Here is a 15,983-nt window from a genome sequence, read left to right as displayed (position 1 = left end):
CTTTTACTGAGGAGTGCCTTCCATCTGGCCAATCTACCATAAAGGCCTGATTGGTGGAGTGCTGCAGAAATGGTTGTCCTCCTGGAAGTTTCTCCCATCTCCATAAAGAAACTCTGGAGCTCTGTCAGAGTGACTATTGGGTTCTTGGTCACCTCCCTGACCAAGACCTTTCCCCCTGATTGCTCAGTATGGCCAGTCGGCCAGCTCAAGGAAGAGTCTTGGTGGTTCCAAACTTCTCCCTCTTAAGAATGAATGAGTCCACTGTGTTCTTGGGGACCTTTAATGCTGCAGAAATTGGTTTGTATCCTTCCCCGGTTCGTGCCTCGACACAATCTTTTCTCTGAACTCTATGGACAATTACTTTGACCTCATGGCTTGGTTTTTACTGTGACATGTGCTGTCAACTATGGGACCTTAAATTGACAGGTGTGTACCTTTCCAAATCATGTCCAATCAATTGATTTTCCACAGGTGGACTCCAATCAAGTTGTAGAAACATCTCAAGGATGATCAAGGAAACAGGATGCACCTGAGCTCAATTTCAAGTCTCATAGCAAATGATCTGAATACTTAGAGGCGATGTCAAAACCTAAACTATACTGAAACTAATTTCACAAATAGAGTAAGCCTATAGACACGACTAAATTGACATAAATATGATGAGTGACCAAATTAGGCGTATCAGTCAGGGAAAGCAGCATCACTTTATCAAATCCTCCTTCAGAGTCACATGCAGGTACAATATTTTATCTATATGTTTTTACACACACACATTATTTCTATGTAGCTGCTGTTCACACTCAACCTCCCTCCACGTTTCTCTCTTTACTCACCATCCTCTGAAACATGATGATGTGGCCAAAGTCTCTGCCTCATTAGAACGAACATTCAAGGCCTTAATGAAGGTTAGAACCTTCTCTGTTTTAATGGCAATTGCAGTTGCACAAGCAGGACGCAGTCTCCACACATTGCATTGGAGCAAAAACAATATGCGTTGTATGTGATGATGTAGGCTAATGGCAGTGGAGAGCTGAGCAGCAGATCTGTAGGCAGCAAAGTAGGCAGCCTCTAAATACATGTATAAAACGATTATCGGGTTTACAGAAAATGCAGAACTGCAGCCAATCCGATATGTGAGCTTTTGTCCACAGGACAAATGCTTTTAGTCAGAATTGACTGCCATATCTGTAGTTCCTCCACATAACCAGCTGGATGTGACAGATACCTTTTATAGTTATATTTGTAAATATGAATTCACATCGTATAAAATAATTAGACATACAGTATGTATGAAAAACAACATTATTACATAGTCGGTAGGTTGTTGCTTGATTTATTTATTCATTGAATGATTGGTTTATGTATATATTTATTGATTGGTCGATTTGATTGATTGATTGAATGGATGGGCTTCCCATTTTCAAACCGCTGCTTTGTGTATAAACACTTTTTTAAAGCATGTATAGGGCTACTGTATTCATCTGCATGTTTCCATTTTCGTTTACAGAAAATAAGACTGTTTTACATACTTTCTATCGCTAAAGGGGAAATCTGCAGTCTAAATAATAACAACGCGGGTACCCTGCCACCAATTGTTTGTACAAATACAGTTTTAACAAACAATGGAATTAAACAAGCATATGTTGTATTCTGCATGGATTAATAGTTGTATACAATTCAATTAAAAGTACGTATGAATTGCAGATTGCCACTTTAAATATGGATGAAATTAGACGGAAATGTTAAAAACCCATTATCATGATTCTCTCCTTCATAATTTCCCCTGTGTTTGCATTCGGTACCTGAGTCTATGGGTACAATCTTAATCAAAGCAACATCCGTGGGTCTCTGAGAAGGATGGAGGGGCAATCTCCTATTGTGCAGTACACCGTGTCTGGTTTCTTTAGATTATTTCCTTTGCCCACTGGGTGGCGCTGTGCTGCAGCTGGTATCTGTAGGGTGCTGTAGAATGTCTCTGCCTGTGGGGGGGACTGTCGTTCTATCCTCTCTTCTGGTGAAGTGTACTCCTTGTCCCCTGGATGCCCCTCTTCTCCTTCTGCTGATGCTGGTACTGCTCCTGGTCTGCCTGCAGTAACGTAGATAGATGTCACCTCAGATCCAGGGGTGTTCTGTGGTTCTGGTCTTCCTGGTATAGCGTTCACTGGGTTGTCAACTTCTGGAACAACGGCCTGTTAGGAGATGAGTAATCATAACATGCAAATTATCATTGTTTAAAATTCTCTAGACTCTAAGACATTGGATGGTGGGGGAATTGCTTTAACATGGTCATACAATGCATCATTTAGATATTTGATATTACATTTGTAAATGTTTTGATAAAATATTAAATTTGGCTTTAGTCCCAAATCCCATAGAAATGCATTGAATAACACATTCATAAATGTGACAGTTAAAAATAAGGAGTACGGTTTTGAAGAGTCTGTCCTATATCTAGGAGATACATCTCAGGAAATATTTTAGCTTCCCCCCCCCCCCCCCCCCCCCCCACACATATTTAACTATACCTCCATACTTCCATTATTTTTTTTAACCAGTACCGGTTACCTTCAAACAGGTCATAGAGCAAAATCCCCTTTCCACTGTGGGGTCACATTAGTTTGTAGCCCAAACCATTCAGACGCTACAGATGTTTTCCTGAGACAACGGATTTCAGGGATGTCTCGTGTTCTGACGAACATCACTGTAGCATGGGTTGCATCTCAATCTACTGCATCCTCCTATTGCAGCCCATGCAAAAAAAATGGATACAGTGGGGAGAACAAGTATTTGAAACACTGACGATTTTGCAGGTTTTCCTACTTACAAAGCATGTAGAGGTCTGTTTTTATCATAGGTACACTTCAACTGTGAGAGACGGAATCTAAAACAAAAATCCAGAAAATCACATTGTATGATTTTTAAGTAATTCATTTGCATTTTATTGCATGAAATAAGTATTTGATCACCTACCAACCAGTAAGAATTCTGGCTCTCACAGACCTGTTAGTTTTTCTTTAAGAATCCCTCCTGTTCTCCACTCATTACCTGTATTAACTGCATCTGTTTGAACTCGTTACCTGTATAAGAGACACCTGTCCACACACTCAATCAAACAGACTCCAACCTCTCCACAATGGCCAAGACCAGAGAGCTGTGTAAGGACATCAGGGCTAAAATTGTACAAGGCTGGGATGGTGTTAATGTAATTTCATAATTCCAATATGTTTTCATTAATTGAATTCACTTAGTCTATTTTATGAGAATGTTTAAGATTCTGATTTGCATAAAATAGACAGAGACCAGTCTTATCAAAATTAGATAATAGTATTTATTCTCGGAGCGCGCTGCCATGAAACCACGAACAACAGTTTATATACAAAATATGACGTCATAGGTTATAAAATGTCCTTCCTCCCATCGACAAGGGCAGAACAGGTTAAAAAGTTTATTCCAACCCCCTCGCTCGCTCACTCCAGACACACACTTATCAAGATTAACTTCTGAAATCTCACCTTCATCTATCACTATTCAGAAGACAGCTCCAGATAATGGAAAACCTAGGAAAACACTCACTGCCTTATCTAAACATCCCAGAGCTAAGTTGAGTCGGTTCAACCATAGGTTAACAATTCTTTCTGCTTACTTAAAACCCACAATCTAGTCCTCCCCAACCTAGCTGGAATGGTATTTATTTAATTTAATTACCCCCTGTTTCATGCTCCACAATCCCTTCCTTATGAATTAATATTATTAATCAGATATAATAAAACAGAGCATAGTTTTAATTAGTTATAGTTCTATTTAAAATGTAGATATTGTTTAGTCATTATTCATAAAATTCCTAACAGATGGGATACAGGACAATAGGCAAGCAGCTTGGTGAGAAGGCAACAACTGTTTGCGCAATTATTAGAAAATGGAAGAAGTTCAAGATGACGGTCAATCACCCTCGGTCTGGGGCTCCATGCAAGATCTCACCTCGTGGGGCATCAATGATCATGAGGAAGGTGAGGGATCAGCCCAGAACTACACGGCAGGACCTGGTCAATGACCTGAAGAGAGCTGGGATCACAGTCTCAAAGAAAACCATTAGTAACACACTACGCCGTCATGGATAAAAATCCTGCAGCTCACGCAAGGTCCCCCTGCTCAAGCCAGCACATGTCCAGGCCCATCTGAAGTTTGCCAATGACCATCTGGATGATCCAGAGGAGGAATGGGAGAAGGTCATGTGGTCTGATGAGACAAAAATAGAGCTTTTTGGTCTAAACTCCACTCGCCGTGTTTGGAGGAAGAAGAAGGATGAGTACAACCCCAAGAACACCATCCCAACCGTAGAGCATGGAGGTGTAAACATCATTCTTTGGGGATGCTTTTCGGCAAAGGGGACAGGATGACTGCACCGTATTGAGGGGAGGATGGGAGGGGCCATGTATCGCGAGATCTTGGCCAACAACCTCCTTCCCTCAGTAAGAGCATTAAAGATGGGTCGTGGCTGGGTCTTCCAGCATGACATCGACCCGAAACACACAGCCAGGGCAACTAAGGAGTGACTCCGTAAGAAGCATCTCAAGGTCCTGGAGTGGCCTAGCCAATCTCCAGACCTGAACCCAATAGAAAATCTTTGGAGGGAGCTGAAAGTCCGTATTGCCCAGCGACAGCCCCGAAACCTGAAGGATCTGGAGAAGGTCTGTATGGAAGAGTGGGCCAAAATCCCTGCTGCAGTGTGTGCAAACCTGATCAAGAACTACAGGAAACGTATGATCAATTCAATGTAATTGCAAACAAATGTTTCTGTACCAAATATTAAGTTCTGCTTTTCTGATATATCAAATACTTATGTCATGCAATAAAATGTAAATGAATTACTTAAAAATCATACAATGTTATTTTCTGGATTTTTGTTTTAGATTCCGTCTCTCACAGTTAAAGTGTACCTATGATAAAAATTATAGACCTCTACATGCTTTGTAAGTAGGAAAACCTGCAAAATCGGCAGTGTATCAAATAATTGTTCTCCCCACTGTATCTCTAGCTTAACCTGACAGATTTGTACCTGGATGTTATTATTTTACATATATTTACTCAATGGTGCGTCAATAGACTCTACAATTGTTTAAACATAGATTAATGAGAGGGTACCTTCAGAAGCAGTATTTCTTTAGGGGATCGCCATCTTCTGGTTGATATGATGCATCCTACACCAACTAAGAGTAATCCACCAGTAACAATGCCCACAATGATGCCAACTAGTGATGCTGCAGCGATCCCCTTCTTCTCAGCAATACCTGAGACGTCACACACACACACACATATACACACAAAAAGAGCATTATCAAAAAAATTTGCTGGAGAAGAATATAACTGCAATGATATTACAACTTTGTTGATTTTTTTTTACAATGCTAGAGGAAATCACAGAAAGTGGAAGTTAGACTTACATATGTCATTCATGCGTTGTGATTTGGTCTCTGTGCTGACACGATTGTTGACGATACACTTAATGAATCCATTACCACTGGAAACAGTGATGTTGACCTCAGAGACTGACAGAGAATCCTTGTACAGTGGGCACTGACCTCCATCACAGACAGAAAACATCCAGCCTGAACAATTCACTGTGATGTTACAAAGTCCTGTACTTGAGTTGTAGTATGTCACCTGCATTGCTGGAATGGGAACAGCTTCTACAACAACCAACACAGTTCAGAAAGATACATTTGACATGTATGACTGGTGAAGACACAAAAAAAGGAGATTCGCTATTTTAAGCAAAACAGAAACACATATCAGGCTACCAAATCACGAAAAAAAAAAATCAAAACTCACCCAACACCTTAAGTTTGTATGAAGACGTTGAATCTGTCCAATCTATTTTCTTTGCATTTGCAATGTAAATTCCACTGTCTGTGTCTGTCAGATTCTTAATGCACAGAGTGTGGTTCACTGGGTTATAATCTACCTTCTTCTTGTATTTAGGAGATATGTCTTTATCATCCACTATTACATCCTTTCGGAACTTCCATGTAATTCCTTTGAGTTGATCAGGGGGTTCTGCAACAGCCACACACACCGAACCTCCCTTCAAGCCATACTGGTCTATTGGAGGGACATCAGCCCAGGTCCCTAAAGAGAGAACAAGAGGTTCGCCGGGCGCAGAGTTTGTTCCTGTTTATTCAGATAGGGATCATCTTAATAAGTGTTAATCTAGAAATACATGTTTTTACTGAGTTACAGTTAATTTAAGGAAAACAGTCATTTAACATTTAAATATATTTTATTACAGAGAGAAATACTCCTCAGCACCGGATGTGGAGGTCTTGGGCTGCGGTTGTGAGACCATTTGGTCTTACTGAAAAATGATCTAAAACGATGTTGGAGGTGGTTTATGGTACAGAAATGAACATTACAGTTTCTGGCAACAACTCTGGTGAACATTCCTGCAGTCAGCATGCCAATTGCACCCTCCCTCAAAACTTAAGTCATCTGTGGCATTGTGAACTGCACATTTTAAAGTGGCCTTGTATTGTCACCAGCATAAGATAAACCTGTGTAATGATCATGCTGTTTAATCAGCTTTTTGATTTGCCACATCTGTCAAGTGGATAGATTATCTAGGCAAAGGAGAAATGCTCACTAACAGGGATGTAAACAAATTTGTGTACATATTTTGAGAGAAATAAACTTTTTGTGCACATGGAACATTTCTGGAATCTTTTATTTCAGGACCAACACTTTACATGTTGTGCTTTTATTTCTGTTCAGTATAAAAGCTTTCCACAACGCAATTCTCACATTGCTTTCAATATGATTGTCTTCTCATTTGTATTTTTGATGAAGTGTTGAGCTATGATGAGGATGATGTGTTGTATGATGTGTCTAATCAGCTTGATACATTCAATTCTGAGGTAGAGCCTATACTTTTTGAAGATAGCATCAGTAAGGACATGGATCACGATATAGATCTTCAAGATAGGTTTCTCACAGCCTTTTACAGGGCTCTAAAAGCCAGATAAGTCCAGCTACACACACGTATGGTTGCTTTACTAAGACGGCAGTACAGCCAAGATCTATTCTTCTGGAAGAAAACCATGCCACGCTTGATAAGCACCAATCTGATTAAAAAATGCCCAAACAAACGATAAAATATGTATGTAACATGGATACTTCTAGAATACCACCAGAACTTATCTCTTTAATTAACCAAATGAATGAGCTCACCCCTCCTTCAACACCACACCCCACACAACACCCCAAATCATGCAAATTATGACATATTATCACAGGTACCCACAAAACTTATCTCCTTAATTAACCTAATTAACAAGAGGGGCCCAACCCCTACACATACATTCACAACTGCTATAACTCCTACACATAATCACACATTATCACAGGTACCCCCAGAACTGATCTCCTTAATTAACCAAATGAACGAGCTAAACCCTCTTTCAACAATACCCCCCACACATAAACACATGGCACCTACAAGCCCTGCAGGTTATGAAGACAATGAGCAACCACATGATGATTTTGATGAATTGGAATATTGTGTAATACATAAGATGGGGGACGGTATTGATTGAAGTGTCCGTGTTTTGTACCGCAATACATTTAACAATACAGAGATTCGTCAGTTATTTTAATTTCACATGTAGGAATCAGAGCCATGATTATGCAGTTTTTTATGTGATGATTTTGAATACTCTAGGATAACTTTTAGAACGGGCTACAGATTTTGCCACAACTCATGAAATATGAGTTGAAATATGTGGTGATCGTCTGCAAAACACAGTATATCCTGTTTTACCAAATGGTGAAGCAGATCTTGAACAATTTACTGCCCTGTTGGAACGTCTTGTTCTATCTAATGTATCCATCATAGCTGATAGGACCTTAGAACTTGTTGTACAAATAGTCCGCCAACCCTTAGGCAGAGGGGGTCAGAGAAGGAAACATGATAGTCTCATGCAATCAGAAATCATAAAAAATAAGAAGGGCTATCTCATAAAAGTTAACAATCCTGGTAATCAGTTATGTTTTGCAGAAGTTCTATAACATTTACTCATTCCTGTATGTACTGATCTAGATGCTTTACAAAAGGCCAGTGGCCTGTCCGATGCAGCCGTTACACCTAACACCATGTGAGGATTGTCATCGTACATGTCGTTCCTCCGACTGCTACGGAAAAATGTCCAAAATGTCCAAACCTTAAAATAGACAATCCCCAACATGTGGTATCCTACACCTTCATTTAACTAGGCAAGTCAGTTTAAGAACAAATTCTTACTTTCAATGATGGCCTAGTGCCTTTTTCAGGGGAAGAACAACAGATTTTTACTTTGTCAGTTCGGGGATTTGATCTTGCAACCTTCCAGTTACTAGTCCAATGCTCTAACCACTAGGCTAGCTGCCACCCAAATGTTAAGGGCATTTGAAAAGCAGAGACACTGAAGTGGTTCAAGAAGTGGAACATGAGTGCTACATTCAACCATTGACTAGAGATGAACATTCAGAGAAAAATGTGTTTTATGACTTCGAGAGAAATCAGAAATCAGGGGTTCATCTGCCTATTTTCGTATCTACGATGACTTTCAGGGTTGAAAAGACTATTCTTTCTAAAACATTTCAGAAATCCCCAGTACAAAAACTTCTCTTTTTTAGCTCACAATTCTAGTGCCTATGATTCCTATCTTCTTTTGAACCCCCTTTATACAACAAGGCGTTGCACCCAGTGTCATATCCCAAGGTAGTAAAATCTTGTGTTGTGTAGACCCCGCCTTCAACCAGAGAAACATTAACAGTTGAAGTTTCTTCACATCTGAGGAGAACCTACATTATATTGGATCTTATCCCAGTCCTGAAATGTACAGGTGTGATCGAATGTCTCCCAAAGAGAGAGAGAGATTCATGACTTGGTCTGAGACTGTACATCATAATACCTTTGATTTCCATGAATAGATGGAATTATACTGTGACAATGCTGTGGTTATACTGCATGACGGATGCTTCAGATTCAGAGAAGAGGTAATCAAAGATGCCTACATTGACCCCTTGAGTTGTACGACTATTGCATTAGCATGCATGAAAACCTATCATACACACTTTTTACTTCCAGCATCTATAGCTATTCCATCGCCTGACTACTACCGCCGACAATTCAAGTCATACTCTAGCGGTTCCATTCAATGGTTGAGATCGCTAGTTGGGGCTACCCATAAAGAACGTAAGGCCATCTTGGGTCATTATTCTTCAGATCTCATATTATCACTATGTGAGATTACTTTGAATCTTCTCAAAGGATGCATTCTGCTCACCCTGACCCAATTAACAAAATTAAAGAGACAAAAGACAGCGATCAAACTCGTTGCCAATAAAAGGGCCAGTCTTCAAAAGAAAAGATAACTTTGTAATCCATTACCCACTTGATCAACATAGTATGATACATACAAGATGGTGGTTGTGTACCATAACCATTTAAATGTATTTTTGTTTTTTATTATGTTTATATAAAAAATATATGTAATATATATAATTATAATAATATTTTAGATATGTAGAGAAGATTTGACAGGTCTAAAGTTGAGTTTTACAATCACTTTACAGTAAAATCTATATTTTAGTGCTGCTCCGTTTTAAGCTCAACCTGAATGTTTTCAATATATTTCTTGCTTACAGGTACATAGTGTGGCTTGTCATAGTTAAGACGCTACCCATCCCGTTAGCGGGATCATTTTAGTCAGCAACCGCTGAATAGCATAGCGCCACAGTCAAATAATATTAGTAAAAAATATTAATATTCATGAAATAACAAGTGCAATATTGCAAAACTCATCGTAGCCTTTTGTTAATCCACCTGTCGTCTCAGATTTTGAAATAATGCTTTACAGCGAAAGCAATCCAAGCATTTGTGTAAATTTATCGATAGCATAGCATAGCATAACATTATGTACACTAAGCATTAAGTAGCTAGGTCACGAAAATCAGAAAAGCTATCAAATTAATAGTTTACAATCCTAATCGTTTACAAAGACCTTTGATGATCTTCGGATGTATTCACTCACGACACTCCCAGTTACACAACAAATGTTCCTTTTGTTCCATAAAGATGATTTTGATACCCAAAATAACTCTGTTTGTTTGTCGTGTTATGTTCAGAAATCCACAGGAAAGAGCGGTCACGACAACGCAGACATATATTCCAAATAATATCCATTGTAACGGTGTTCTTCGTTTGTTGAAAGAGAGTCGGACCGAAATGCAGCGTAATGGTTACTCATGTCTTTAATGAAAAAGGTGACACATGAAATAAGTTATAAATACAAAAAAAAAAAAAAACGGAACGTGAAACCTAATTACAGCCTATCTGGTGAAACTACACAGAGACAGGAACAATCACCCACGAAATACAAAGTGAAACTCAGGCTACCTAAATACGGTTCCCCATCAGAGACAACAAGAATCACCTGACTCTGATCGAGAACCGCCTCAGGCAGCCAAGCCTACACTCGACACACCCCTAATCAACCACAATCCCAATGCCTACAAAACCCCCCAATACGACAACACAATAACCCATGTCACACCCTGGCCTGAACAAATAATTAAAGAAAACACAAAATACTAAGACCAAGGCGTGACATCCATAATGTCCACAGAAACATGTCAATCCTCAAGTTGTTTTAAAAATATATATTCGATAATATATCAACCGGGTGTGTAGGTTTTTCAATAACACCGGGAGAAGCAATGGCCGCTTTACTCTGTAGCGCAAAACTCACTCTCCCCCACCTATCCACTTACGCAATGTGATCTTTCACACTCATATTTCAAAATAAAATCCTGAAACTATGACTAAAGACTGTTGACACCTTAGGGAAGCCATGGAAAAAGGAATCTGGTTGATATCCCTTTAAATGGAGGATAGGCATGCATAGGAACAGAGAGGTTTCAAAATAAGAGGCACTTCCTGATTGGATTTTCCTCAGGTTTTCGCCTGCAATATCAGTTCTGTTATACTCACAGACAATATTTTTACAGTTTTGGAAACTTCAGTGTTTTCTATCCGGCCGTGACCGGGAGGTCCGTGGGGCGACGCACAATTGGCCTAGCGTCGTCCGGGTTAGGGAGGGGTTGGCCGGTATACAAATCCTTGTCTCATCGCGCACCAGCGACTCCTGTGGCGGGCCGGGCGCAGTGCGCGCTAACCAAGGTTGCCAGGTGCATGGTGTTTCCCCCAACACATTGGTGCGTCTGGCTTCCGGGTTGGATGCGCACTGTGTTAAGAAGCAGTGCGGCTTGGTTGGGTTGTGTATCGGAGGACGCATGACTTTCAACCTTTGTCTCTCCCGAGCCCGTACGGGAGTTGTAGCGATGAGACAAGATAGTAGCTACTAAAACAATTGGATACCACGAAATTGGGGAACGGGGTAAAATAAAATAATACATTTTTAAGTATAGAGTTTCACTCTACAGGCAGGGTAATCAAGCATATACCCCCATAGTTGTCCATTAGACATCAACACTTGATCTTTCAGTACAGTTACGGGAGGAATTTGGGTTCTATACGCATTTTCTGGCGCATCATATATTGCTGATTTATACTCATCCCTTTCTTTATGTTTAGCCGTTGTCCTACTTCCGATGTTAAGGTCGTCACGGGCGTGTCAGTACTTAACAGATCCATGTTTGATTTATTTCTTCTTTAGAGTGTTCTGTGGTGTATCTCTCTTGAGGTGTCTTGTCGCTCGTAGTGTTCACAGCTCTTACTTATACTCAGGCATACCTACCCTTGAAATTACTTTTTCATATACATGCTCCCTAAACAGCAGATCCATAAGTTTACTACAACATTTCCCAACTGTTTCACATTTTCTTTCTGTTCAACAAGGTAACAAGGCTGTAATGTAAGAAAATGTGGAAAAGTCAAGGGGTCTGAATACCGAATGCACTGTATATACATACATGGGAAACGGTGATTGTTACATGGCAGTCTACAACCATATACTGTATTATAGGTTATCAATAAGATGCAGAAGTTTTAATTGGCCTGCAGGGGGACGTTTACAATCATATGGTACAGGGTCATAAGATATCTTGCTTCTGGAAGCATTACAAAAAGCTGCTGACCCAACTACACCAATGACACTCGCATCAAATATATGTGAATTTGTTTCATTAAAAACGAATTGTATCAATATACCTTAGGAGAAACTGCAAAAAACTAACAAGGAAGTTAGCGAAAGCTAACTGTATTATTAAATTTAACATACAAGCAAGCACATTTAATAGATACAAAACATGAGCCGCAGAAAGTAAAGATTCCATACAATACTAACCATAATGGAGGATAGAGAGTAGGAGTATTCCCTGTTTGGAGAAGGAGGAGAGGGGACCACCAGACATCTCTGTTAGGAGTTATATGTCTGTTTCCTCTGGCTGTACGTCCTCACTATCTCTCTGTGACTGACTGGTAGCTAGCTCGACCCACAAACACACACTGAGAAGAGTAGAGAAGAGAGAAAGAGACTTCCTTTGATGAGGGCTGCTGTTCTAGAAAATAATCCCTGTATGTTAGTTGGAAAGGAAGTCACAATCTATAGTTGTTCTCTGAAAATACCCCTTCACTCAGCTGGAGAGTTAGACCATCAGGAGTGGGTGTGTTTGGGGTCTGTTACTGTGCTGATCAGACTGATGGTATCAGAACAGTGTGTGTGTATTTTCATGTAGGTGTTGCATGCCTGCAGAAGGGTTTGTATGAGTTATTTTCCATGCCCATTTCTCAGTGTGGCTGAGGTACATGAAAAACCCGCCCACTTGTGTGTTTTCAGGAGGAAGTGGGTCCTAGCTTACTGACAATGGCCTCATTCTATGTTTCAGGTAACATCTTGTGGTGATGTCTCTTCCTGTGTCTATTGATCTCCGTGGCAACCTGCTTCTGTTTCTTTGGTGAAGTGACACAATGACCTCACTACTGTCTGTCTGTCTGACAAAACAACTATTTCAGCAGATTTCGTAAGTTTTTGTGAGACTTAATTCGTAGGAAAGACACATTTCTATGCAGCTTAATTCCTAGGAAAAGACACACATTTTTATGCGACTTCATAGGTTGGCAGTGAAATACTTATAATATAACAGTAGCTTTATGTTTTTTGTGTTTTTATTAATGCCAATGCTGTTTTCTATGCTTGGTTTCGCTTAATATTTTGGGATACTGGTGCTATGTCAGATTTGATGAGGGGTTGCCAGATTGGCGTAAAAAGCTGTATTTGTCTGTTTTTTTTGTGGTATTGAAGAAGGTATTGGTTTGGGGAATGGGGATACATTTTCATGATGGGAAATTAATTAATCAATAAATGTGGGAAACAGAAGACCTGAAAATCTGTTTGGTTTGGTAAGCTGATAATACTTGGATAATACTTGTATCATTATTATAGGGCTGTGAAACCCATAGCTGAATGGCTACAGACTCAGCATTTACATTTACATTTACAGCAGTATGTTGATTAATTATTGCTTTCTTCAGTGGAAATGCAGAATATGTATAAAAATGCAAAATATACTTAAAGCTAAATTAAGCATAGATTTACGACTTTTTAAACATGTTAATCATTAATGAAACATGCAAACTACATTCATTTAACCAGTTAAAGATAATGAATGATTGACAACAAGATACAACTATTTTATAAAAAATAATTCATACAAAAGTCAAGAGCTGGCTATAACATGAGTACAAACAGAGTGTGTGTGTATATGTGTGTAAGTTTGTGTGTGTATATTATGGTGTGTATAATTTCCCATCATACAATGTATCCCCATTCTGCAATCAAATACCTTCATCAATACCATATACCTATTTTTGTCCAATCTGGCAACCCTCATAAAATTCAACATAGCTTTGTATAAAATTAATTATGGAAGAAATGGTGTAATGTACACGAAAAGTGGAGCCTTGTATTCAATTCATTTTGAAGAAAATGTTGTAATGTAAGCTCCACGAAATATTAAATGTGTTATGAAGAAAATTGTGTGTGCACCAGTATTCCAAAGTTAAGTAAAAACATAGAAAACAGTATTGGCATTAATACATTTAAAAAACTATCTAAGACTACTATTATATTATAATTATTTAGAATGTTTAATTATTTAGTGACAATTTAACCTCTGTAGGCTAGGGGGTGGTATTTTCACATCCAGATGAAAAGCGTGCCCAAAGTAAACTACCTGCTACTCTGGCCCAGAAGCTGGGATATGCATATTATTAGTAGATTTGGATAGAAAACACTCTGAAGTTTCTAAAGCTGTTTGAATGATGTCTGTAAGTATAACAGAACTTATTTGGAAGATCGAAACCTTGAGGTCAAACCATCCAGGATTTTTTTTGTTAAGGTCACTCTCTTTTCAATAAAATTTCAATGGGGATCTAGATTTCTAAGGCACTTGGCTTGCAGTTCCTTTAGCTTCCACTGGATGTCAACAGTCTTTAGAAATTGGTTGATGTTTTTCCTTTGTGTGAAGACGTAGGGCAGTTCAGAATGAGGCTCGAGTCTAGTGTACTGTTTGTTAGAGGCGCGTGACCTGAAAGCTCGCTCCACTTTGTTTTTATCCGCTTTGAACAGAGTTTATCCCGTCTTATATTGTATTGATTATTTACGTTAAAAAATACCTACATTTGTATTAGGAAAATTGTTTGAAATGTTTGTACAAAGAGTACAGGTAACTTATTAGATATTTTGTAGTCATGTTGCGTGAGTTGGAACCGGTGTTTTTCTGGATCAAACGCGCCAAATAAATGGACATTTTGGATATATAACGACGGAATTTATCGAACAAAAGGACCATTTGTGATGTTTATGGGACATATTGGAGTGCCAACAAAAGAAGATCTTCAAAGGTAAGGCATGAATTAAGTTGCACAAAAATGTGTGTCTTTTCACACTAATTAAGCTACGTTTTTTTTGCTGAAATACCTTTTGTACATATTTGCATGAACTGAGTGTGAGATTGTATTGGATAAAAACACAGACACATAAACCCCCTAACTGGAAGAGTGGCCTTACCAACCAAGCAGGGTTGTTACCTTTTCTGTATGATGGTGAGGCTATGAGCAAGACCTAGTCAGGTAGTTTACACATGGAATGTAACACAGTAATTAAAATATTGAATACTCTTTCAATGTAAATACCACACCCTGTCTTATGAGTCTGACCTTGCTTTCTTGGAAGATTCCTTTGCAAACATAGGCGTGCACGTCCACATTTCAACATTAAAAACACACAAGGCATTTGCGTGTGATGGTTTTAGAACTAAAGTAGTTTAATGTTAGTGAGAGCTCCTTGCTACACTCTTAGAAAAATAGCTAGAACCTCAAAGGGATCTTTGGCTGTCCCCATAGGAGAACCCTTTGTAAAAAACCTTTTCGATTCTAGGTAAAAAACTTTTGGTTCCATGCAGAGCCCTTTCCACAGAGGGTTCTACATGGAACTTAAAACAGTTCTATCTGGAACACAAAAGGGTTCTACCTGCAACCAAAAATGTTTCTACAAAGGGTTTTCCTATGGTGACAGCCGAAGAACTCCTTTGGACCCCTTTTTTCTGAGTGTATCTTAGATGGGGGGGGGGGGGGTTATAAAATGTTGCAAAGATTGCACATCACTATTTGTATTAGAGAAGGGATGTTGCGTCTCAAGATCATGATATGTATTTCTGTTAGTATTTCCTGATGTTGCAACTGAACTATAACTGATCACCAAAAGTTAAATGTATTGTATTGTATTCTATTTAAGGCACACCCTCACTAAAAAGTAATTAGGAGCATCTCAATGGGTCTTCAATACATCGTTTGACATGTTTTTACTGACTGTTACGGAACTTTTTGACATTTCCTCAGCTTTTAGTGAATGCGCTTTCTGACTTTGGATTTGTTTACCAAACACGCTAACAAAAATAGCTATTTGGACATAAATGATGGACATTATCGA

At 39.1% G+C, this 15,983-nt stretch overlaps 1 protein-coding gene across 1 annotated transcript; it reads right to left on the bottom strand.

The window, feature by feature from the left end:
* Positions 1–1,317: 1,317 nt before the first annotated feature.
* Positions 1,318–14,011, bottom strand: LOC109906402 (uncharacterized). Its single transcript, XM_020504078.2, has 5 exons — positions 12,339–14,011; positions 5,830–6,126; positions 5,442–5,687; positions 5,143–5,288; positions 1,318–2,189 (listed from the first exon to the last, which is right to left on the bottom strand). Exons 1-5 carry the CDS (start codon positions 12,403–12,405, stop codon positions 1,827–1,829), a joined length of 1,119 nt encoding a protein of 372 aa, XP_020359667.1. The 5' UTR covers positions 12,406–14,011; the 3' UTR covers positions 1,318–1,826.
* Positions 14,012–15,983: the final 1,972 nt, after the last annotated feature.

The sequence above is a fragment of the Oncorhynchus kisutch genome, linkage group LG16 (assembly GCF_002021735.2).
Source record: "Oncorhynchus kisutch isolate 150728-3 linkage group LG16, Okis_V2, whole genome shotgun sequence".
Lineage (NCBI taxonomy): Eukaryota > Metazoa > Chordata > Actinopteri > Salmoniformes > Salmonidae > Oncorhynchus > Oncorhynchus kisutch.
This window is presented reverse-complemented; position numbering and strand designations above follow the sequence as displayed.